General features: G+C 41.7%; 1 protein-coding gene across 3 annotated transcripts; it reads right to left on the reverse strand.

Moving 5' to 3' along the window:
* Positions 1–14,548: 14,548 nt before the first annotated feature.
* LOC306701639 (cytoplasmic polyadenylation element-binding protein 4-like) lies at positions 14,549–23,019 on the reverse strand. Of its 3 annotated transcripts, none has more exons than XM_079167002.1 (12): positions 22,921–23,019; positions 20,827–21,946; positions 20,622–20,720; positions 19,827–19,920; positions 18,331–18,381; positions 17,047–17,070; positions 16,499–16,675; positions 16,180–16,269; positions 15,952–16,070; positions 15,235–15,349; positions 14,965–15,146; positions 14,549–14,791 (listed from the first exon to the last, which is right to left on the reverse strand). In XM_079167002.1, exons 2-12 carry the CDS (start codon positions 21,889–21,891, stop codon positions 14,564–14,566), a joined length of 2,244 nt encoding a protein of 747 aa, XP_079023128.1. In that variant the 5' UTR covers positions 21,892–21,946; positions 22,921–23,019; the 3' UTR covers positions 14,549–14,563. The 3 variants fall into 3 exon arrangements, with proteins under 3 accessions (XP_079023128.1, XP_079023129.1, XP_079023130.1); XM_079167003.1 differs by lacking the exon at positions 22,921–23,019 and adding an exon at positions 22,444–22,533; XM_079167004.1 differs by lacking the exon at positions 17,047–17,070.
* Between the last annotated feature and the right edge of the window lie 577 nt (positions 23,020–23,596).

The raw sequence follows: 23,596 nt of genomic DNA on the forward strand, positions 1-23,596 counted from the left end.
GCTCCGTTTTTAGGGTCGATGTATCCAAGTCCGATCCAGAAAACGCATAACTTTCCCCTCACGGTGTGCAAACATAGAGTCGGAGTAAGTTGTTACGAAGTTGACAAAGTTGTGCTGGAAAAAAAAAAACTTTGGGAGTCGTTCTCGGGAGTTTCAGTGGATGATGCGTCCTGCCTTGTGATTGGACGGTGTGCTTGGGGCGCTTTGGACGGGATCCCCCCCCCCCCCCCCCCCCCCCAAAGAAGAAAAAGTTCAGCTGCACATCAGCCTCATCTAGCAGTAATTATGCAGAGAGACGATTGTTTCTTGAGGACAGTTCAGGAGGGATTAATCATAACTGACAGTAACAGACCGTATTTTATTCACTCTGCAAATTTCAAACGCTCAGCGGCCATTGAAAGTACAGTGCTGAATTAATGCGCATGAATATTGGTTGAGGCTGATGCCTGGTATTTTTTGGAGGAAATAAAACTACTTAAATAAAGTAAATCCATCCCCCGTCTACTCCATCCTGCAATTAGGCTGGTGGATTGGCCTGCCTGTCTCTCTGTCAGCAGCACCAGGATGAAAAGCATCAGTGTGACATCTGAAGAGCTGTATTTCTACTTAACAGCTGACGGAGCTCCTGATTCAAGCCCCAACTTGCAGGACCCACACACCGATTGTGGGAGTAATCACAATGGTAATCAATAAGAATCAGGGTGCTTTTAAAATTTCAAATAGAGAAACCGTACACTTAGATGTGAGAGATAGGGAAATGGATTATGGTTTTGGGCAGGCTTCAAAATGACTGTCATTACATTGTTATTATTAACACCTTGTAATTAGGTCTGTGGAATCCGGTTCTTTAAAGCAGGATTTAACAGTAATGATGGAAAATTGCTACCTTCCTGAGGTGTGTGGCGCCCGCTGCGATTAGTCCCAGTCTCTGCTCTGTTGGAGGAGACGGAAGCATCTCGTGCCTGTTTGAAGCTCATACCTGTAGGGCTCCAGAGTATTAGGACACATCACGAGAAGAACAGCAGCAGCTCTACGGCCTCCAACCACTCCGTGACGGGATGAGACGAGGCAGCGTTTCAAGAAACAGTCAAAAGGGGCATGGATGTTAAAATTGTCATGAATTGCAGACGTGCTTAATGTCTTTCTGAGTGAGATTAAATGCACCCAGTATGGAAAAAAAAATCTTGCGGTATTATTTCATTTATGTAATGTAAGTAATAAACAGTCTTAACATATCTAACTTTTATAAAAAGTCATTGGGCTCAGCGATACTCCCGCTGCCCCACTTGCATTTGTTTCTGTGCTCTTTTAAACCTTTTGATTTATGACTTTTACATCGTGATTTTAACCATCAATAATGGTGTTAACAAGGGACTCGAGATTTCTTTAAATGTTGCGCGCACGTAAATATGCACGTGCATCTCGTTGCATGCGATTAGTGCTACCTCTTAACCCCGACCTAACCTTACCCTATAATCTAAACTTAACCTAACCCTAAATTTACCCTAATCTAAACCTGACCTAACCCTAAGCTTACCCTAACCTAAACCTAACCTTATCCTAACCTAAGTTTACCCTAATCTAAACCTACCCTAATCCTAAACTTATCCTAACCTAAACCTTCTATATGTATAGGGATTATTTAGTCACGAAGAAAAGCAGAGTAGTGATGAGAGTAGCTCCTTGTAATAATAAAATCCTGAAGATAACTATCCCTACCTGAAGGCCACCGTAGTTCTCCGACATGCGTGGAAAGGTAGAGGTGAGCGTATTGGTATTTAGTCGGTTGCAGTCTGCAACACACCCCTAACACACTGTTCCTTTAAGTGTTCATTCAGCCAAGGAAGACATGATGCAAAATATATGCGCATATTGCATGTTTCTTTACTCTCATGTCTGTCTCCTAGTCTACCATACGAGTCTGTCTCGTATACAGATGCCCACACATTCAAAAGGCCACCTGTGAGGTGACTGGAGTGGAGTGTCCACAGCTCTGTGATCAGCCCTCAGAGCGGCTGTGTGCTCTCTGTAATCAGCAGGATTACAGTGGCATCATGGGGCTCGACTCCCCAGCGCCTCCACATCATTATTCTCCATGTGAGGCAAAGTGCTCACACAGCATGAGCTCGCTCTCCTGCAAGCACATGCAAATCAATTAAGTGGCCAACGTGTCACTTCAGTGTGCTTCGCTGACTGTATGAAACAGTTTTCAATCAGTGTTTAGACTAAAAAATACAGACATATGGGGAAGTGTGGAGTACGTATACACACACACACACACACACACCTTCACACATAAATGTACACACACGTGGCTCAAATGTCTACAGTTTGCAACTGTCAAATCTTTTTTAAGAGGATCCACACACGCCTGAGAGGCTAAATCAGAGGGAGAACGCTTATTTAGAAAGTTTTTATCTATTCGCTATTATCTTTACAGGATGCAGACAATTATAAATCAGGAGCCATGTGCTGAATACATAATAGTTCCTTGTATTTTCACAAATAAAATATGGTAATATAACCTTCCAAACTATTTTATGGGAGGTTGGCCTCTACTTCTATCGTCAAAGCTGAGTTAAACAGGTTAACTACTGCTACACACAGACAGGCCAATCAAGACTGAATTAATATTTCATCTGAAGACGAGGCCCATAAAAAAAGAAAGGAACAATATCAACTCATGTTTAACGTCTTTATAAGTACAGGGTAGGAATGGTTACAGCTGAAAGTAACATGAGCTCTTAAGATGTTTATCTGGGGGTACATTTTGGACCGCATGCCTTCATACGAGTCCTGTGTTATAAGACTGACACCCTCCACTTCCAGAACTGTTTATTTACTGACGCATTGGCGTTTACAGTGTACTTTCTTACACTGCAGTCCTGTTCTACATATTAATGACTGTACCTCCCAAGTTTGCAACGCATTTCCAACACTCTTAACAGTCAAAAAGCACAGAGGACATCAGTTGTGCCCCCTGAAGCTAATGTACATTAAGGTTTAATGTTACAAGTTGAAGTCTGACATGATCCATGGGGGGGAACATTGTACTACAAAGGAAAATGAAGCTACAGGGCTTTACAGGAGCACTGTTGCCATTAAACGGAGGTAACAAAAGTAAATATGCTCAAAGATATATATATATATATATATATATTTAGTTTTAAGTATATGGCTATTGACTGTAAATATATTTAATGCAGAGGACATTAGGGCTTTAAAATATCTTAATAAAACTTGCAAAGGACAAACCAGCTTCAGTCTGAGAGGGTAATTATCTCCTGAGAGGCTGAAAGTGTGTTTTCTCATTACTGCTTCCTGAGGCCCCTCAGTCAGTGCAATCATTACTTCATGCTTAGTTGATGGATCTTTCAGCGCTTCATTGTGTTTCCACACGGCTGGTTAAAGTCAGTTCATTATGTTAAAAAAGCCAAAACACGTTCAACTAATCCTCTGACTGAGGAATGCACCGCGGCGACGGTACATCCCCGTCTCACCACAACACATTACAGATATGCAAATGTTCATGTGAGACACTATCTCGAATCTAGTAGCACCTCAAACTTCTTTCTAACCAGACAACCTACTTTAACTGTAAATGAAGTCTTCACATCACATTTGACAGGAAAATATTGAGATTAAGATCACAAGTGACAGAAAAATGACACACACACACACACAACCACAATCAGTAAGTGTGAATGGTTATTAAGCACTGCTTATTATAAGCAAAGAGGAAGTAACAGCAACTTCATGTCACTGAACTCTTCCTCTTCCATATGCAAATAGCGAGCCGTTAGTGCTGCATGAGTCAGTTTAATGGGCTATATTGCTGAAACGCAATCCCCGAAAAAAGATGAATGAACATCGTTAGCGATGCAGGGAATAAGTGTGCTACAACACCGTGACACAAAGTAAAGCACACACAGACTGACAGCACGTCTTCACAATAACACATTAACATATTGATCCAATAATGACGACAAAAGGTGAATTGGTATTGTGCATTGATAATTGTATTTATGATCTATTGGCTGCTTAAACTTTAACACTCTTTTCATGCTTTACAACCTGATGCCAATAGAGAAACATGTCTATATATTAAAATATTTTACGTTAAATTGTATTGTAAAGATTGAAAATAATTGACACAAACATGATTTGAAGTATGGGTTGTTCTAAATGCATTACTATCTCAGTCTGAGGAGAGTACAGTACAGATGATGGCCATTCAAAGGAAGTCTGTAAAAGAACCTGTTTATAATCTGTTCAAAATGAATTAGCTACATAAAGAATTCGTGAACCAATTCTTTTTATTTTTGTCGCCCGCCGTTGTGCTGCCGTCTGTGAAACATGGTTTAACTGAAGGTTCGGAGGACAGCCGGGTTGGTTAATGTCTCTTCTGTTTCTCTGCAGATGTCACCAGAACTAAAAGAATCACATTAGTCTTCAAACACTTAAAAGCAGTTTGCTCTTAGCTTGGAAAGAGATGCTGCCTGTTGGCTCAACTAAGGCTGATGAAACTCTTTGACAACACTCGTTTTCCTGCAAATTTCAACACCACCGACCCCTTGTGGAAGTAAGCATAATTAAATGCTCTTAAGGAGTTTGTATCTATACAAAACACGAGGCACCGTGATCACATTGTGGTTCGACACATTGTGATGGTGATGATTTGTCTTCATAATCCTTTCATTCTTCCAGGGACGAAAGGAAGGGAAGTGCTAACATGCTCTGAAACACACTGAACGAATAGGAGGACGTGACGGAGTAAAAAAAACGATGTGTACGCCAGAATCTGAAGTGTACCAATGCAGCTCTAGAACCTGTCTCTCACATTGAGATGATTCAGTCAGGCTGTGGTGCAGTAGGTGTTAAAACATAATGATTCTCAGAAGCATCACCATACGGATATCTAGAGCTCCTTTCAGACTGGACAAAAAAACATGAACACCCCATTAACATCTGGCTTTTGCCTTCAGCGGGAAATGCAACAATCAGCATTAATTCTCAGGACAAATGACTCTGCAGTATTCACGGGTATTCATCTGCTCCAGCTCTGATTAAGGCTGCATCTAACAATTACTTCCATTGTCCGCTAATCAGTTGATTAGTTTCTTGATTAGCGTGTGGGCGGGCTGGCCTTCTCCGGGGCATTTCCTCAGCGACTAGCTCTAGTTCGGATCAAAGTTACAGCAACACCTCGCCCGCACTTCACCGCTTCTCAGGGCTGTGAACTTAGTGCTCGCTGCACCCTCACTTCCTGCAGAGAGTGACGAAGCCCCCTGTTGCTACCGCAGAGGATGTGAAGAGCCTGTAATTATTCATATTTAAGAAGCTGTAATCAATTATTAATAAGACATTGAACGTGACACACTGGGGGGAAAAAACAGAAATGCCAGTGAACGGCACGGCATCGTCTCAATGGGAAAGACGTCTATCTCATATACGTTCTAATGTTGGTGGGGAAAGCGTTTAGGATGCCAGTATTTGAATAGACCCAACACACACACTCCAACCTCAGAAAGCTGCTTACAAGACAAAAAGAGACTTTGAATTTTAAAGCAACAGAGGGAGACTTAATATCTTTAAACTAATTCATAGCTAGGCCCAAACAATACTAAAAACACAACATACTTTATTGCTTAAATAAAGAAATTACAATTACGTGTCTTTTACAGGTCTCGCCTCCACCACCGTTTCTGCTGACGATAGTATTTTCTGAACAGGTCCTGTACAACAAAACCAGCTGGTTTCAAACTGCACCACATCACGGGGCCTCTGTCCATACAAACAATGCAGAGAGCAGCTTCTCAGTGCGGTCTGGAGGGACAGCTGCCACAGTGTGCCGGTCTCCGTGCAGACCACAGCTCTGATAAAGAAAGTCTGCCATTTATCCGTAATGCTGTAAAAACACACAAAAATGCGTCTGTTTACCGATTCAAAACCCACCAGCTCTTCTGGCTTCCGGTGGGCCTGTGATCTTCAGGACACGTTCATGAAACAGTGTGTGTTTACACCTAGCTCGTTTGGACGACCTGTTTATTAAAAAACCCTGGATGTGTTGCAAAACAAGTGGACCTAGAGAGTGTGTTCTCGGCTCACCTCCGCTCGAACTCTGGAGGGGTTTGTTCCCAGTGAGAACGCAGGCTTATCTAATAAACTGTATCTAATTAAAATGACCTGATTCAGTGTCTGAAGAACAATTGTCTCCGACCGGAGCCACGTCTTCTGTTAAGGTTCTAAACACGACATTGTTTTCCAGTCGCAGTGTAGTTGCTCGCTGAGGCTGGATATTTTGTTCATTTAATGAACACTGGTATATTAACGACATGGAAGCAATGAAAACAGTTCTATGACGAAGAAGCAATAAAAAGACAGAGGAGGCGTTTTGAGGCATCTTTCTGACCAATGAGAGAACAGCTTGCTCATGAATCGCTTTGTTTAAACATAATGCAAATTGTTGCAATTGACCTTAAGCTAAGCCCCTCCCTAGAGCAGCCATGATCCAATCCTTCATTAGCAACCCTAACTAGATGCAGGAGGCCTGTTTAGCTTTCAGCGGTGTGTATGGAGCTTGCAAGTCAGAAGCAGATAAACTCATAATTAAGAGTGTTGAATTTTTCGCCTCCCGAAGCCAAAAACCCAAAAGAAGAGATGTCTGACATTAAACAGTGACTTCATTCAAAGCTGAATCCATCGAAGATTGTCAAAAACAACTTTGTTTGCTCCAATCTAAGATGCTCATAACATTAGCTAGCTTAACACGTTAGCCAAGAAACACATTTGAATATTAATAATAATCTATGATGTCAATTATCATGATGCCACGATGGCGTGCTTTAAACTAATCGAAAAGCCGAGATAATCTAGTTTTATATTCGATGATGAAAGGGAGTCATAACTTACGTTAACGTGTGTTACAGCCCGGCTCAAAGGCTGCAACATGAATGGGAGACCAGACGAGTGAAAAGTAATAAGTAAACCACATTTATTTAAACGTCGAGAGTCAATATTCAGTAATGTCGGCATGTGTGGAGCAAACTAAAGTAAACAGCAGCCGTGAAGAAGCGAGATCGTTCATGTTGAGACTGTATAGCTGGAACCACAGCGGGCTCAGCGGTGGCTCATCAGCTGACGATCAGCATCCTGAGAGACAAAGAAGAGCCAGCCCACAGGACAAGAAACTCCCAGTGGAAGGGAGCGGTCGTCACAGTTGGCTTTAAAAAAACAAACCAATATATTGACCTACCCTGCTGTGCAGGCACGTTATTGTTCCTGTATAGGTTTGTCCTGCACATGAGTTTTCAAGACGTGGGGCGTCTGACACTTTGAATTGGGGGCCGGTGGGTTTTTTCCTCAACTTAGCAAGGAGTCAATTTGATCAATTTAGTCGCTGAAGAAAGACAACAAACTGCCTGTCTGAAAGCGTCTTTCATTTTCTGAAGCTACCTAACCTCCTCTGCATTTGAGTGAGAACTCTGGTGAATGTGTCATGTTGTGTTGAGAGCAGAAAAGGGTAAAACAATGGGCCTCTAAGCACAGAGGCAATGAGGCTAATCAATCAAAACATTAACAAACCTGCTGAACAATTTTAAGTAAATTGCCCGTGGTTTAACAGCAATTATCTCACTGTTAAAATAATCACAGCCACATGCTGCTCTCAAGCTGATTCAGTACAAGACATTCTGATAAAAACCTCTGGTGACACATTCATCACTGAAACCTTTGATGAACAATGAGAATAAAAAAATAATAAAAATCTGCACTCAAAATATTCTTCAACTCATAGAGGCACAACACGGGCCACTATTTTAAATGTAACATATGTTTATTTTTACATTTTTATCGTGAAAATTATAATCATTAATACAGCGAGGAAGTTGCACCATCAACAGGTACAGAAATGTATTAGTTTCCTGATTTTACTTTAAATTTGTCTGGTGAAATGTTTGTGAGCGAGGCATCAAAAGGAGAGTTCACAGTATGAGAGTATGTGTGGTTGTGTGAGCAATAGCTGAAAAATACCACTCAGGTATTTATAGTAGAGGAGCTGGTGCCCTCTGGTGGAGACTTAAGAGAGTTTTATCTGAAATAATATAATGGTGTACTATGTGTTGTTAAACTCAATATCATTAACAGATATTCAATCTCATACAACTCAACTTACTGATGTTTTTTTAAACGGTCGTTTGTAGTACACTTTTAATGTGTACATAATATTCTCTCCAACCATTGTTATTGAGGGGGACAAAATAGTATAGTATGCACACAATACAATACAGTATGAAGTATACTGCTCTGACACAGCTGCAGTCACTATACTGTACTCCATTTATGTGTATTTTAACTCACGTTTAAAAACTGAAAACCTTAATTTGCATTCATCATGAAACTGAGAATGAAACCAGACTGATTTGAATACTAATTTTAGCACAACGATTTGAATATGGACTCTTTTAATACAACACTGTTAATTGAACATTGTGTGAATGACTGTTCTTTGTCAAATGTATTATATAATATATATATATATAAACACATATACACACACATGTATAAATGTAGATGAACCACTATTTAATGCCTTGTTGTAACGATGGTTTTCAACATCCCATGCTTCAGGAACTCAATGAATTAACTAGTAGGAACTTTGATGTGAAACTCTGATGAGATCTCTGAGTTAAAAGGAGCTACGTGACCTGCAATGGTTTCAGTCAGTCAGTGCAGCCTCGGCTGGCCTGGCTGACAGTGGCCAGTCTCTGTCTGATAAGCTGGTTCTCCTTCAGCATCTTGGAGATGGTCCTAAGAACTGCAAGCTTGGCCTACCGAGACAGGGGACATATTCCCATTAAAAGAAGGAGGAAGAAATAAAGGATATAGTAGGAAAAGCGCAGGAATTTACTGATAACATGAACCAGTCTCTGTTCAATCCAAGTGTCCCACAAAGCCACAGCAGTGTACCAAAATCAAAGGCAGACTTAGTTCATTTTCTTTTTTACGCCTGTGCTTTTCCTACTGTGACGTGTCGTATATCGTCTGTAATAAAGGACTATGGATTTAATAGAAACACACGATTACTTTCACTTGTATTGGCTATTATTAAAGTCCAAATTCAATCATAGTAACATAGTAGTGTGTTATCTAAACAAACATGCTGAATAGGTAAATATCAGATTAAGTATGTAGGCCTCAAAGCTGATGAAAGATAGATGGTTTGGACTATGACTGGTGGTTGAACTCAAAGTGATTGCGACACACGTGATTAATGTTAACCTCCAAAGATGCTGCAGCATACAGTAGGGCTGAAGATAAACAGTGAGCGCCCGTACTATTGCTAATGTTTATCTTCATGAGAGGGTGACACAGCCCACATTTTTGTCATCTATACACTTGTAACATCCAGCGCCATAGCTCAACGAGGAACTGGTCATATTCAAATTAAGTTATAAAGTGGGCCTAATAAAATGTCACCACGTTTCATATGTTTGGTTTGTCATTAATTTGAAAGGAAAAACAATACACGCAAACATTTTGTAGTTCCATCATGTTGAATTCTTTTGAGTGTATCGTTTTTTTCCCATGATGCATTGCACATATACAGTTTGCATAGGTCCTACCTTATCCTTCTCGTTTTTTGCTGTGCTGGTGGGTCTTTGGGAGAAGAAGAAAACATCTCTGACAACAGAGTCAGAATCAGTGGCAGCACCTGACAAAAACAAACAAATGAAGAGGTTTCTGATAGTTCAAAATACAATATGCAAAACTAGTTCATAGCGTATTGTGACTTAGTTTAGCCAACGTGAATAACGCAGGTCTCTGTTTGATATCTAATCGTGTAGCTAGCTACACTATGTATCCAGATATTTTAAGTCAAAGTGATCGGGTTTTTAGATTTTGACCTTTGGAAGTAAACTTGAGGTGAAACAGATTTTGGGATGTGGACGCAAAAACAGTTTCATGAAAACAATTTAACGCAATCCTATGCACAGCACAACAAACAAAAAAGCTTCTTCTTCTTCTTACAAAATCTGATCTAAAAACTTAATTATAATCATATAGTGTTTCACAAAAGAAGTGTTTCTACAGGGATACTGTACTGGAATGCAGCATTTATTTTCATATTAATCTTGTGACCGGATACAATGAATAAATATCTACTTGACCCCAAATCACAGGTCAAGGCCTTAGTGTAAACATTACTTATGAACAATTTAATAAAGTGTGATGTTTCATCTGAGTTTGTTATATTTTGGCTTATTTTTACTATTTCAAAATCTATTTTTATATAAATAAAAATATGTTTGTTTTTATATATTATTAAAGTTGCTATCTTTAGTGTATTGTGTTTCTCTTATGTCCACTCAAGACAAGCTCGTGCTTATTTTGATGGTTTACTCCGGTCCACGGCTAGCATTACGGAGAGCTAGCTCGGTTAGCTCATTTGAGCTAACTTATTTAAGCTATCATTAACATTAGCGTTAATGTTAGAGTTACCTTGTCGGCTCACAGTAGTCTTGGTGTTATTTGCAGCGGGCTCACCCGTCCATCTTCCCGGTGTGTTGTCCACCTTCTTGTTCAAAGTTCTGTTGACTTTTTGTAACTTGACTGTTAAAAGGAACCGTTTTTTTCCACCTCTAACGTCACCCATCTTATTCCCGCGCTTGTCACTCCGGTGCCGAGAGGGGGACTTGGTCTGGGGTGTCCGGTCTACTGTTTGTGGTTCTTCTCTTTGACTAGAGCCCAGCAGTGAGTCAAACCAGTTAACATACACCTTTTTAGACATCTTTCCTCACCGTGGCCAACCGTCGGGGAGTCGTTTCTTTCCTGCGGTCCTAATTTGTGCCTGTTGTTCCGCTGTGAGCCAGCAGGGGGCAGTAATCCGGTTAATGTGACGCAGGTGCGATTACACCCTAAAGCCTAAACTACAGCAGCTTTCCCACAAAGCAGTGACGTTAATAGAAGTATTCACATCAGTTTAGTAAAAAGCAAGTTAGTGATATTAGCAAAATGGAAGAAGTGCTGAAAAATGCCCCATATTAGTGTTACTAATTGTACTATTATAATAGCGGATGCTTTAAATTGCAAGTAGCATTAAAATATAGTAGTAGCTCAAGGTGTTGCCTTTTTTTAACAAATGTTTATACTGTTACATTAGCTTAATCTTTTCACAATGCACACATTTCATAGCCCTTTAGAAGTTGTGTAAATTGTCTCTATAAATAAATAGTAGAGTAAAAATGTTCCCTCATAGTTGTAGCAGTATTTTTATGTCATTTAGTTTTATTTTCTATATACTCAATACTACAATTCTTGTAGTTTTATTCTGAGCTGAGGTTTGGATGAAGGGCTAAACCACTATGTATTTTAGGACTTTCCTGTTATAAGCATTTCAGCCATTGTTAAGTGGAATTATGTTTAAATGTATTGTAGTTGACATTTTGTGGCCCGTGTGTATACTTTTAATTTAGAAAAGAAACTGGCTTTTTTGAGACTCGAGCAGGTTTGTTGGGACAAAATGCAGGAGGTTTAGGTGAGCTAAATACTACTCACCAAGGCCTGAAATAAGCCTAAGGCTGCCTATAAATACCTCTGACCTGATTCAAAATAACCCACCAGATGTGCCAAAAAATGCTGTTATTGCGCAACAATAGCATCAGGAGTGAGATTCCCAATTACTATGAAAACCTTCAGGGGGCAAGTTAATAAGTGCCACTCAGAAAATGAAAAGGGGAAACCCTCAATTCTTGTGAATCAACATTAGGCATAGAATTCTTCCTCACAGCTGTTTTATTCGTTCAACAACTCACATTACAAATACTTCAAATGTATGCATACAGTTACAAACAGTTGGCAGCAAATGAATATATGACATTAGATCTTTGTTTCACTTCAATACTACAAACCAACTATAAAAACCGACGTCTGTATTGTAGCGTAAATTAATCAGGAAGAAAATATAAAAGTTGGAACTTACGTATAAATGTGAAATGACTTAATAAAAATCAAAATGATATCAGGTAAAAAAAAGAAAGAAAAAAAAAAAAAGTTAATAAATATAACCGTCCCAGCATACAATTAAAAACTATTGAAATTTTGCAATCAAGTAATACTAACAGACATAATCAATATTTTTTTCATCTGAAAATGTGGAGCACAATACAGCAATTAGAAAAACTAGACACATCAACGAGTTTAACACATCACCCAAAAAATATAACAAAAATCTGATCAAAATGATAGTTATACATTTCAATTGAAAATATAGCAAATGCTAAATACATTATCGACCTAGTATATACACAATGTTTTCAATCACAGTAGCATGGTAGTAGCAAAATAAGTAAATAAGCACAAAACTAATGTTTAAAAATAAATTCAGGTATAAATTATTTTTTTTTTCTTGCAGACATCAGCATGAACAATAGGAAACAAACAATGTGTAAATGACTGCATGGGTTTTTATGGATTAAATGACTTACACTGCGGAGACTTGTTTCTGGAAAGAATAAGTATTGCACATAATGGCTCAAAGTTAACTTGCAACATTAAATCACATTCAGGTTATGTCCCAAAGCATGCCACATCACAAAGGGGGTCAAGTGATCAAGTCTCCTCACCTATGTCCTACTGAGTGTCCTCTACGTTACAAAACGCATCCAAAGTGTTGTCACTGTGTAGATTGCATAAACATCATGTCTGTGTAAGGAAGGCAGACTCCATCATGTAAAGAGAGGCTACAAGAGAGGTGATCTCAAAGAGACAAGGAAAGGAAAGTTAAAAAGGAAAAAGGAGATCTAGTGCATTACATTAGGTCCTGCATTAACACTAGCCATGTTATTTCTGTATTACATTATGCATGCCAAGAATAAGTAGAACTTACAGGCAGTCCCAGAAAGAGGATCTAAATATTCAAACAGCTGATACCCACTCCGGTGATAGAAGGGAAGATTTCACATTGACCAAAGCCAAAACATTTACCCTATTGATAATCTTATTGACTACACCTAGGAGCGAAATATCAGAATATACTTTCAAGACTATCAAAATCAGTTTAGAAAGGTCTTGTCATGCCTTAGGATCCTGTAATTATGTGTATTAGGACAGAGGAGAATCCATATATGACTGGCTAATGATAGCCTCAGGTTTTTTGTTTTTTTTTAATATATCTACAGAATCACACCAATGCACCAGACAATTTTCAGATTTACCAGCACTTAAATATATAAAAGCTAATTGAAAATTATATTAATATCATTCATTTTATTTTTTAAATTAAGTTTACCATAAATGCAGATCTCTTAGTAACAAAGGTACAAAATTATTTTTCACCAAGTGAAAAAAATGAGGTATTGCAAAAGGAGTTCTCCCATCTGTGAAAAATGTGCCTAAAATGACTATTGAAAAAAATATTTAGAAAAGTAGTGCATAATAAATGTATATATGTTCATGACAAAATAATCAGCTATAAAACACTGTACAAAAATCAGCAGGCCATGTATAAAATAATATCTTTATCTCTGTGACAGCAAATTCTAGCTACTACCATATCCAACCACAACACTTGTGATAGAAGCTCCAGTCATGGTAGAGCGTGCAGTGGTACACCATGAGGACAGCTCAGGGAGACTGGACTGTGCATTCCCATTAGTTTGTACTACATTAGCATGTTAGCTTCCAGTGCTAATATCCCTGACAATATAAAGTGAGCAAATACTACTGCCAATACCTGAGCCCTGAGGGCTGTGTCTTTATTAGCCGACACCCACAAACCGAAACTCCAGACAACTCCACAGCCTCGTCCTCCGCCGCATGACAAGAGGACACAACATTATCCTGAAAACCCTCAGATCAACATCTGCTTTTTTGATGATGTGTTTTAGGCCAATCTTTGGTTTGCCCTTTCTGGTTACAAAGTGTCGACTTTTAAACCAAAACCTAAAAACTCATGCCAGCAATCGAAACGCATGTGCCAGACTGAGGGGAGATTTTGTTTTGTGACGTGGCCAGATGCTATACACTGAGCTTCTTGAGAAACTCAACCGTCCCACCGTCTGAAACGGTGTCCCTCTGTTCAACCCAACCATTTGCACTCAACCTTTGGTAAATGGTACAGTTGTTCTCTAATCCTGCAAGCAAAAAAGTAAGAAAATGCACCCTTCTTAAACTCAAATTCCATAGTTAGTATACTGATTTAGGTATGATGAACCTCACTTAAATTTTTATGTTACTCTTGACAACAAATGTAAGCAGCTTTGCCAGCTAACACGAAAAGAAAGTACAGTCAAGTCAGAAAACATCTAAATCCAAATCTAATGCATCCATATGCTCATGCACACTTAAAGTCAAAACATAAATGGGATTTCACTCTCTTAGCATTTACTTCTTTTAGAAGGCCCAATTAAAATAAAATAAAAAAATAAATTAAGTTTGTTTGTTTTTTAATTAAAAGAAAAGTGCATTTATTTTTCATATCATAGCCCGTACCCCTTCCCTTACTACCCCCTTCCTTTCAATCCCTCCCCCATCCTGCATCGTCTCCCTCCCTCGCCCTCTCGCCTCAGTTCCAGCGGAAGGAGATGTGCCGAGGTCGGTCCCCGCCCTCTTTCACCAGCGGCTTGTGGAACTCGCGTCCGGCCCGGGAGTGGATGGCTGCCCAGCAGTACTCACAGTAGTACTGCAGACAGGTCACGTTGGCGCAGAAGAAGGGGGCGAACTTCCCCCCACAGCGGGTGCCCTGGCACTCATCACACAGCTGGTCGTCCAGGACATATGGCTTCACTTCCACCTGAGAAAGAAGAGACGAAATGGACGACGGCAACACTGTTAAAATGGAGGTTCGAGAAAAATTCGAACGCACACACGGCAGCATGTCAGATAGGTTTAAATGAATATTTTATGAACATCCACTCTGCATTTTTAAAGATAGTATAGGACGCTGCAAACATCAGAGGGACTCACCCGTTTATCAATCTCCCCGTGCTGCAGTTGAACAAATCGGGCACTGATGGCTGCAATGTAGCTTTGCTGATTAGAGAAGGCTACTCGCCCCGCCCCTTTAGGATACTTGAGTTCAGGGTCTGTGTCGATCCCAGCGTAACACACTCCCCCATACAGACGGTCCATGATCATGGCGAGCTCCACTGGGAGAGCAATGCACAATGCCATTAATGGGATCAAAAAAACACCTTTGAATGAAACACATTTTAGTGGGTCAGCACACACGCTTACCTGCACGCAGGGGACGAGGGACACCTCCGACAAAGATAGTTTTCCTGGGGTCCAATGGCTGAGAGCCGTCCATTACAAAGTCACTGTCGTTTAGGTTCCAGGGCCGGATCTGGACCTGCAAAAACAAATTTCCTCTCAGTTAGGCCTTACTCATACATTGGATTGTGAAAATAAAAGCAGCTTGTTGCTCATGTAATATGGATTAACACATTTCTTTGGTTCCATTTGACTGCTTTTGCAGGATGATGATGTTGTTGTTGCTGGCGGCGGCGGCGGCGGCCGGGGATTTATACAGAAAGCCTCTGGAACGATGGTGAAATACTGAAGATGTTGAGGTAAGGGAAAGTATACTGCAACAGCTACATAAAAGTACATAATAACTGAAGAAATAAACTGAAATTAGCCTTCAGTTACTCAAGATTAGTAATTTACATGGTTACCAGTGTGTTTTTCAATAACGTTTGGAAGTGAAAATAAGCAGAGCACTAAACCTACAGGATACATCTGATGGATTACCTCACCAACGCCGTCCTTTGGGCAAACAAAACAAATGGAGCTGAACTTCCCTTTCTAGTTTTCTAAGATACAATAACCAGACACACTTAAACAAAGAAGGCCCGTGCGAGTCTACGACTTTAACATTTGGGTTAAAGTTCTGTACTTGCCGGGCACGACGGATAGCAAGCACGTAGCAGCTAAAGGGAACAGCACACTCACAGGCTTGTCTTTGATGGTGGGGCTGGAGACGCACAGGTACAGCTTGCCGTCCTCCTGAATGCAGGCGTCAATCAGGGCCTGAACAGAGCTCTCGTCTTGAAACAGCAGGAACGCATATCCTGGAAAGGTTGGACGACAGAACAATGAGCGCGCACAAATACTCATCGTCACCTGGCTGTAGAGTCAACACGCTGGCAGAAAACATAATGTTCAACTGGTTTGACTCACCTTTCGGTGGGAAATAGGACTTGCTCTCTGCCTTGTGAGGCCAGTCAACAAACAAGTGACCGAATCGGCGGAAACTGGCAGTAATTTCATCTGAAATAATGAACCCAAAACCATCAGTAACGGCATTTTGTGTAGCCCTAAAATCAAATTACGTTTCATATACAGTTTAGCTGAATGGAGGCACTAAAAGGTGTACCATTACAAAATGTGTGACATTTACATCACTTTCCAATCAGTTCTCACGAGTGAGAAAAAAATAGATTTTGCTCTACAACAACGTACATTAAAAGCATCCTCTGTAGCCATAACATGTCTTTACCTTCATCTATGTCTGGGGGCAGCCCTCCAACAAACACTTTGCGTGAATAGCGCTCCACGCGTTCACCGTTGAGGTGGGGGAAACAGTGGGCTGACCCGAGGCCAGTGAGCCCCTGGTCACCGGACTCGTCCTCTCCAAAGGAGCGCTCATCCTCCATTGGGAACAGAGACGAATGGCCTGGTGGAGGAAACGATCTGGATTACACATATTGGTTCACCACCAGGGAGGCTGAACCACAATATTGCAGTATTAATGAGCAGGGAATTTAATTAGACGTAAATAAATTAATATAAAGAAACACACACGCACACAAAAAGCAGCCGTGATTGCTATATCTGATGAAATCGTAGTATTAACACTACTACAACTCTGGAAGGCTACAGAAGAAGGGACTCAAACCCTGAATTATTCAAAAGCAGGATAATCAGTGACACTGAGCAACGGAGCAGACAAACAGAGGCAAAACCACAGAGTTAACATTTCAGGGGTCACCACTGCTTTTCTAGAAAGCACATTGAAGAAATCAAAGACGTATTCACAAGCTTTACCTCGTCTTCGGCCATAACTTCTTGCTGCATGTAAAACACAAAACACTTTGATATGGCTTTTTGAAAAACGCACAAAATAAGAAGAGCAAGTAAAACACCGTCAGGGCTTGAAATTAGATCCGTTAGATCAGCCAACAAAATGGCGACTGTGTTTTAAAGTAATAACCACCAGCCAAAGTACTTTATCAAACGTATCCATTTAAACCTTTAGTCGGAAAAATAGACATGAATCCATTTAAACTATTTCCTCCAGTATCCATAAAATACAATGGATACCAAATTGGTATCAGTAAATCTATACATTGTATGAACTAGAGACAGGAACATCATGGCACATGAATATACCCCACAGTTATTCAATGCTTCAAGATTTATTGTGAAACTCTTCTAGTTACTCCACATATGTATGAAGAAACACTGAATCACCGTCTATGAAAATAAAATGCTCATTACTATGCATGGAGAAATTAATGACTGGCTTATCACTACTACAGTCGTACATGATCTGCCTCTGACAACATACTTGCGGTATCATGCGTTTACTCTTCGCTGTATCTGAACCTCTCTGACAACAATACTTATTTCTTACTTGAAGAAGCCTGTCTGGTCATATTTTAGTCAGCCATTTTGGTCGTGTGTCACAGCGACTACCACTACCACAGCACTTTAGACGGGTAAAAAACAAGTAACATGACTTAAGGCAGAATGAGTAGGATTTTCCTAAAGAACAATGTCTAGACTCATACAAAAATAATTCCTCTCAGTCCTCACGTATGCCCTCTGCCTGTATTTTGTTATTGTGCTTTATTCAGGACATTTCTGGGCACTGACCTCAAAAAAAAAAAAAAAGAAAAAGAAAAAAAAAAAAAAATGTATTGACCAGGTGCCATTTTGTAAGCACGCACCCCAGAGGAATCTACGAAGATGGTGGACACGGCCGTGGAAAAAACCCGCAAATATCACCCAAACCAGTCGGGCGGCATGCTCTTCTGGTGCCGCTGCGCTCGGAGGAAGGCCCAACTTTAAACGTTGCGTTTACAAACCTCAAAACGACAAATCCAACTTATTCTGCCTTTAAGTGAGTTTGTGTTTTTACCACTCGTTTTATCTCTGTGTGATTACGTATCGAGAGGTTTCCCCTTTTTATTTTATTTTATGTGAGCTCATCGAATTCCTATCAACGAAGGACCGAATTTTGTACCTCGACTTGCGTTTTAAATCATTAATTTCAAGCCCTGACTGCTGCTACAGCACTGCATATTAGTATGCACGTCATTTACATACCGTTCATAGGCAGAGGCCCGTCTCCACCCTGGTGAGAGAAGCTGTAGCGTCCTACATGACAAAAACAGGAGAGACCTCAGAACACCATGTCATGACATTTAACTCCTGTCCCTTACGTCTAGATTCCTCCCCAACCCATTGAAGTTATGTTGTTTTCTGGATATGGATATTTTCTTTCTGTGTCCACAAGAAAAGGAAAACAGACACATTTGGGTGAAGAACTCTACAGACAAACCAACTAGTGCTTCAAATGTAGCTCAGCTTATTCTTACATGTGCCCGTTAGTGCAATATCATACGCTAGAAAAATACTGGAATACATCCGAGTGCGTGTTTGACTTGCAAATAATTAGGACATTCTATTATTGAGGAAGATGTAAATTTGCAGCTGTAAAAAAAAAAAAAAAGAAAGAAAAGAAAGTACATGCATCAGCTGGTCTAGATCAGTCCTCGTAAGAGTGGCCAACATGTTTTATTATTGAGAGTTAGATGAGATCAAAGAGTCTCCACAGCAGAAAAGCTGCAGGCGATTGTTATCATGAGTTACGGAGAAAAAGACAGTAATGCACTGTAATGCAAGACTGAGAGAGTCTCATTCATAACGTGTTCACCCGATTTGAGTACAACACGTGTGTACCGACACAAAAACAATACTTTTTGAGAGGTACAACCATCTTACTCTACAAAACCCTCGTTGTCACTGGACAAGAGAAGCCATATTCATCCAAGATGACTCGTTTAAACTGAAGCAGCCATCAAAGCACACATTTGCCTGCATGATCTAAAACGGGAAGAATTTTTATTTAAATTAGGAACTATATGATCAAAGAATCTACCCAGACATGCAATGCCAGCTTTTGCTACTTTGTAACTGCTGTGTACACATTTTGGTCGGCACTTAAGAGGTATTGATGTTTTGACGTCCATGTGTGCTGACGCTGCATTTAAAATCACATTCTATTGAAGTTAAGAGGAACAAATATATACAGGGACATATACAGGTGGTGTCCAATATTAAAATATATATTTTATATTGTACATTTTCCGTGGCCACAGTGTGAGGGAGACCATCATAAATATTAAAAGTAACATTGTATACCTGGTGCTGGGAGTCTAACCTCAGCAGTGTAGCATCCTTTTATCCTCATCAGAGCTGAGGTATCATATTGGCACAAATGTATTGAAAGAGTTTGAATGATACTCAGCCCTACATAAACTACTATTACTGCACAAAATGTAAATTCGATGAAGCTCTTTAATATTAGTTTTTTTTAAAGTAGAAGTGTAATCACAAGCGCACGCAGTTGTTGGGACCCTATAAGCAGCATGCATTGTTCAAACCGAAGTCCTGCTGTCAAGACAATCAGTTGGAAGCATTGTGACAAAACACATCATTTCTTCTCGCTGGGAAACACGCGCAACAAACGGCTGTATTTATCGACAGCCGGCGGTGAGGAATAGTATCCTTTCCTCACTATCGCTAGTGTGGGAACTAACCTTTCAAAGAATCCTGCTCAGCCCTCATAATGTCAATCAGGGAGTTCTCCAGAGAGTGCATACTGAAACCATCAAAGGAGCGTGTTCTCTCCTGCTGAAAGAGAGGAAGACAACAATTAGCCTCCTCGTTTCCCACATCGCCATCTAAAGCAGCAGGAGCCCCGACAGTTTGCCATGATGCTAATAAAAACTGCAGAGAATATCCCCGTAGAGACCTTCAGCGGAAAGCACTGTAAACAGAAAATGGAGCCCAGAGTACGTTACACAAAATCACCTGCATAGCTCTGCAATATAGAAGATATGCCACTCATGGTGCTAAAACATGCATCCTTCCACTTTCACCAATTTCAGATTAATACAAATTCTAATTGAATATTCTGATACGAGTATTTAAAAAAAAACAACCTATGATGAGTAATACATAACACAAGTGAGTGCTTCCCAGGGAATCTAAATGGGTTGCGAGCATGCAAAGCTGCAGAGGAGCACAAGACTTCTCAAATCAGGACAAGCAGAAGGCCATGTGATCAGAGCAGACGATAACACGCAATGATCTAGATAAGAACTGAGCACACACAATAAGTTTCAATTCATCCGTTTAGTTGGCTTCGCTGTCACGCGTCCGGTTTTGCTCGGTGGTATATTTATTGCATTTGATACAGCCGAGCGCCTTTAAGTCAACATCATTTACCCCTGGAGGACACACTGAAACTGAACTACACTTAGGCTGGTGTTTTAGGGATTTGCTTTAGTCTGATGCCTCATAGAACTGAGTTTTACCTGCGATATGCTCACCTGGAAAGGGTAGACGCTGTCACTGCGGCTCATGCTGTCCTCCACCCAGCCCTTGTGATTGAAACCAGAGCTATTTCTGGGGAACTTCTGAGATGGAACCTGTAGGACAGTCGGATGAGTTTTAATACAAGCAATCATGTCAGTTATTGCAAAAATCTGTTAAGATATATTAGTGCATGAGGTGAGTCATGACAATTATGTCTACCTGATTGTTGGGGAACGACTTCTTCAGCGGGGAGATGGAGTTAAGGCCCGTCATCCCTCCACCGACCCCACGCCTGTACTCCCGGACACCCTGCGTGCCTCCCCAGCTACCATACCCACCGGGGCTCCAAGAGGTGGATGTGGGAGTGGAGGGACTCTGGTAGCTTCCCCATGGTGAAGGGGGTTTGCTCTGGGCAGGAGCGAGGTGGGGCAGCTGGGTGAACGGTCCAGTGCGATGGGGGTGCGGAGGGAAAGAGGGCTGGGTTGGATGAGGGCTAGCTGGGGAGCGTCGGTGCTGCTGTGGGACCCCCTGACCGTGGGGGTGGTAGTGCTGGGGGTGAGGTGTGGGTGGGTGGTGCTGCGAGACTGGGCCAATCTGCGGGGAGAAACTACCTCCGCCTCCAAAGCCAGGCGCGGCGTGGTGGGAGAAGTTCTGGAACAGCATGGGAGGTCCGTTGGCGTTGGAGCCAGTTGGGCCGAAGAACCCTCCGACGTCTTCCCCGACCACTGGAGACTGGTTGGACGGGACAGCAGGGGACCAGTTGTTAAAACTGGTCAGCGAAGATGAGGAGGAGGTGGACTGTGCACAGCTTGTACCCATTCCCAGGCTGTCCTGGTAGTCGAACCCACTTAGCACAGGGGACTCCATCCTTAGCTTCTCCTTTCCACCGCTGCTCTCCAAGGAACCCTTCTCCAATTGGCCATCTTCAGGAAGAGCTCCCTCAAGCTCTCCTAGGCCTCCCACGGCCTCCTGGTGGCCCGGGGACAGGGCCTGAGGCTGGGTCTGGACCTGAGACTTCTCCTGCATGTCCTGGAGGTCCAAGGCCTTGGACTTGTCTGACTCAAGAATCTCATCTTGCATGTTACTGTGTTGGGCTACGGCAGGGAACAGCCAAGCGCTGCCCCCATTGGTGGAGCAGGTGTTGTTTACGAAGGAAGGGGGGCTGGGGGGGTTGGAGGGGTGGTGAGGGTGCTGTGGTTGGAGGTGAGGAGGGATCCTTACAGGGAAAGCAGATTTGTTACCGCTGCTGTTCTTCACCAGAACTCCAAACCCGTAGTCCCCCATTTAGGACACCCAGTAGATCTTCAATTCACTTTTGGCTGTCACCGTCTTCTTTATCCTAAAATGTGGGTTGAGGAGGGGCAGGGAAGGGGAGGGGGGGGAGGAATGGGTGACAGAAAGCATAAGGCTGTTACAGCTCAAGTTGATCTGGCCTACAAAAAAAAAACAAGCCTCGCCATACCCTGTGAATGTGCTTAGGCTGCACCCTGTCTGGTCTTGTGATGCAATCAATGAGATTAAATCATTGACTCGCTGGGCCATGGGAGGCCTGGACGACATATTACACTCGAATAGCAGGCAGCCAAGCACGGAAAACACCCACCCGAACCAGCGCAGGCAGCTAACAGCCGGGGCCGGTGGAGCTGACGTCTCTAAAGGTCGTTACGCAGCTAGCAGCGAGCTAACAGCTGCTCCGCCACCCTTTCCATGTGTCCTATTAAAAATCATGCAGATCCCAGCAGCCCTTTTTTTTTTTAAATGTACTGCTGTATGCGTTACAGTGCACCCGTGAAAAGCACCGAAGCGCTGTGTTGGCTCACAAGCACGGACACTTACCGAATAATCCTCCTTTTTCAGCGATGACCTCCTCATACGCGACCATTTAAAAAACACGGGGAAATGTTGATGACGTCTCGTGTCTGCTCTGAACCGAGGGTAGTTCCCTTCACCGAGCCGCTACGCTAGGATAATAGCCGACACCGCAGAGACGCTGTAGCATATTTGCAAACCAGCTGGGAGGCAATAAATTAATTCACCGGCTACAACGTCATCGACATTTCAATAAAGTACACGACAGCGTTACCAACGACACGACGGTGGAAATTTCCAGGACTTGGTGTGGTTAAGAAACGGTGTAGCGTTGTGGCTCTTTAGACGACCTCGTCCGTTTCGTGTCCTGTATGTTCAATGTCACACAGCCTAACCAAACCTTGTCATCATTTTATACGTCTGGAAATACCGTAACGCAACCTCGACGGCTGTTCTAATGCATCGAGGAACATGTGTAATCAGTAATATGTCGGGCATAGCTACCTTCAGTTCGGCGTCATGACCTTATCGTTTAGATGTTGCCATATTTTAGCGTTTTCCCTTTTTCTGCATTTCCTAGGCAGCCGGTGTAAATGGTCTCTTCTCTCTTCTAGATGACAGCTGGACCAGTCGGGAGACACTTCCGTCTACAAGCCCCGCCCTCTCCATCGGCCACCAGCCACTGTGTGTCAGGATTTCCCTCAAAAGCCCCGCCCACTTTACCAAAGTCTGACATGTGATTGGGTGATTTCCGTGAGGTCACGCCCATAGCACTCCTTCTCAATGAATGGCACATGCAGTCCAAACCTTCTCCTCCCAAATAAGGATGCCTTGAAATCAATGGGAGGAGTTGATGTAACGTAAGGAAAACACTTAAAAGATCCAGGGAAATGTCTATCTAAACCCTCAGCCAAGACTTTAAAAAAAGCCGTTTTAATACAAGAGTACCTTATGCCAATGGAAAGCAAAGGGTTAAAACCCAAGGTTTAGTATTTGCATTGAAACCAAATGCAGATGAGTTCATTTGACTAAGCAATTGTTTTCTTCCCTCCACCTCAGCCTACAGCAGTTGTCTAGTTGTGCCGTGTTGTGTATCAGACAGGCCCTGAAAAAGAAATGGATTAAATTGATATTGATGGAGGACAGATAGACCTTTATGTTTGATTTGGTTGAACTGTTA

This window comes from Pholis gunnellus (assembly GCF_910591455.1).
Source record: "Pholis gunnellus genome assembly, chromosome: 10".
Classification (NCBI taxonomy): domain Eukaryota; kingdom Metazoa; phylum Chordata; class Actinopteri; order Perciformes; family Pholidae; genus Pholis; species Pholis gunnellus.